General features: G+C 62.9%; 1 protein-coding gene across 4 annotated transcripts in view; it reads left to right on the top strand.

The window, feature by feature from the left end:
- Positions 1-420: 420 nt before the first annotated feature.
- Positions 421-2,309, top strand: part of OPHN1 (oligophrenin 1) — a 240,962-nt gene continuing 239,073 nt past the window's right edge. For 2 of the 4 annotated variants that reach the window (XM_025044450.1, XM_025044448.1), the window contains exons 1-2: positions 894-1,029; positions 1,154-1,311. In XM_025044450.1, the coding sequence (XP_024900218.1) occupies positions 1,158-1,311 (154 nt within the window). In that variant the 5' untranslated portion in view covers positions 894-1,029; positions 1,154-1,157. Of the gene's footprint in view, positions 623-893; positions 1,030-1,153; positions 1,312-2,309 lie in introns of those variants that run through there. The other 2 variants (XM_025044449.1, XM_025044447.1) reach the window with 2 other exon arrangements.

Genomic DNA, 2,309 nt, shown 5'->3' with positions numbered 1-2,309 from the left:
TCGAGGTCTTAGAGTGGGAGTCACCCCTGCGGATGGCGGGCCCGAGGGAGCGGGAGCGCTGGGACCGGGAGAAACGGGAAAGGGAAGAGGAAAAGGCGTTGACTTCCCAGAGGGAGGCTGGAGGGGAAAAGAATCAAGAATCCGGGCACACAATGGGAAGTGCGAGATGGCCTCCCACGACCTCCTCCCGGGCTGCGGCGGCAGTTTCCGGAAATTTCCGCGTACACGCCCGCGGGGCGCACCTGCCCCCCAGAGCGGGGCCCGCGGGACAGCCCGGGGCCGGCGGGCGATGCGGTCCTGGCAGCGCGGCGCCCCGGCGGGGTGGTCGGGAGAGCGCAGGGAGGAGTCACGGGCCGTGAAACGGGAAGACTACATCTCCCAGGCCGCCACGCTTTCCAGTTGGAGTCCTAGGGCGCCGACTGCTCCCCAGTTTCCGTAGGGAAGCGCCCGGGCCACCGCGGCTTTGTGCGTCGCGCTCTCGCCCTCCTCCCGCCGCCCGGGTGTCTATGGAGGAAGGCGACGTCCCATTGCCGCCTCGGCTTAACCCCTCCGGAGCCTAACAGGACGGCGGGCCCGGCTCCCGGGGACCAGGAAGAACTCTTGGGAGCTGGGGGGGACTCCGGTAACAAAACCCCAGGGTGCCAGGAGGGCGTGAAGAAGGAGCCCGAGGGCGCGGGCTGGGGCGGGGCAGAGGCGCGGGCTGCAGAAGGGGGAGGGGACAGCGCAGTCAGGGTGGCCCGCGAGCCGGGCGGAGGAAATCTGGCAGCTCGGGAGCAGGGAGCCAGCAGCGCGGAGAGGCGGCTCCCATCCCGGCGCTCGCCCCCGCCTCCATCCTGGGCGGGCCCAAGTGTCACGTTTGCAATCGCTCAGCGAGGATCCGGCCGGTCTCCGGAGGCGCGCCGGGCGCTAGGCGGCGCCCGGCGAGGATCCGACTGCCGTAGTTAGCTCGCCGGGTCACCTGCAGCCGGCGCCCGGCCGCCCGTTTCCGGTACGGACCAGCCTGCTCGCCCCGGGATCCCATCAGAACAGGTACCCGTCCTCCGGAGGGAGGGAGGCTCGCGCGCTCCGCGCCGCCGTCACCTCCTCCCCGTCCTGTGCCACTGATGCTCTTGGTCGTTGTGTCTTTCCTTTCCCCTTCCGCCCCCGCCATCAGCGCCATGGGCCATCCCCCTCTGGAATTCAGCGACTGCTACCTGGACAGCCCCAATTTCCGCGAGAGGCTCAAGTGTTACGAGCAGGAGCTGGAGAGGACCAATAAATTCATCAAAGACGTCATCAAGGACGGCAACGCGCTGATCAGCGCGATGAGAAGTAAGTGGAAGGCTGCGACGGGCTGCCGCCGCCGCCGCCGCGACCCCGTGGCCCAGGCCTGTGAGCTCCCCCGCACCGCAGGGGGACGGGAGGGTTTGGAACTTCGGGCTTGTCGGGTCAGTGGCCTTGACCTTGTAAGACAGGATCTGTGGCTGTGCCAGGGACGTTTTGCGCTGCGACCATCCTCGGCTCGTTGTCCCAGAAGGGCAGTCTGCCTGTACTGTCAGATGTGTTTAGCGCCCATGTCTGTCGCACCTCCTAAGGAACTGGGAATTAAGGCCAGCAGCTGGAGGAGTGGTTTCGTCCTGGCCTCCTGTTGCTACAGAGAAGCGTGGGGACAGTAGAACATTCCCCACAGCCAGCTACTTTCAAGGAGAGCATCTTTGTCCCAGTGATTTTTTTCCCTTTCAGTTACGGAGCTATGGGTTTGGTGAAGGTCAGCCTAAGCTCGGAATCATTGGATGGTCTCACATGCTACTGAATTCTGCTTGAGAGTGGAACAAAGCCCTGCCTTCTCCCTGGCACAGGGTTCCCGGCCCCCGGGGAGCAAATCACAGGGCCAGGGTTGGGAGCCACCCGCCTGAAGGAACCTCACCTAGCTTGGCTTTCCCAGTGCTCACAGCTGACAGCTGTGGGACTCTCCCCCGCTTCTCTGTGTGTGGACTTTTTCTTTCTGCTAGTTGGCAGAAGGCTGCGAGTAAGAGAAAGAATAATAAACATCTCCAACGAGAGTGCAGGCAAACCAGCCCTCTCTGCCAAAGTATATACCCAGAAGGATGGACTATAGTGATTGAGCGGGGCGATAATTAAGTTTTTCTTTTCTTGGCTGAAAGATGATTGTGAAATATAAAGTCAGACTCGCTGGCAAATATGTCCCGTTTGCTCGTAACTTTGTTCTGAGTGGATTTATCCCAAAAGTACTGCGCCTGGGTCTGGTGTGTGGCTGCAGCCAATCAAGAGCGGGGAGACAGACCGGCTTGAGACCCTCAGCGCAATGG

This window comes from Pteropus alecto, unplaced genomic scaffold, assembly GCF_000325575.1.
Source record: "Pteropus alecto unplaced genomic scaffold, ASM32557v1 scaffold312, whole genome shotgun sequence".
Lineage (NCBI taxonomy): Eukaryota > Metazoa > Chordata > Mammalia > Chiroptera > Pteropodidae > Pteropus > Pteropus alecto.
The sequence above is the reverse complement of the archived record's forward strand: the minus strand, read 5'-3'. Positions and strand labels throughout refer to the sequence as shown.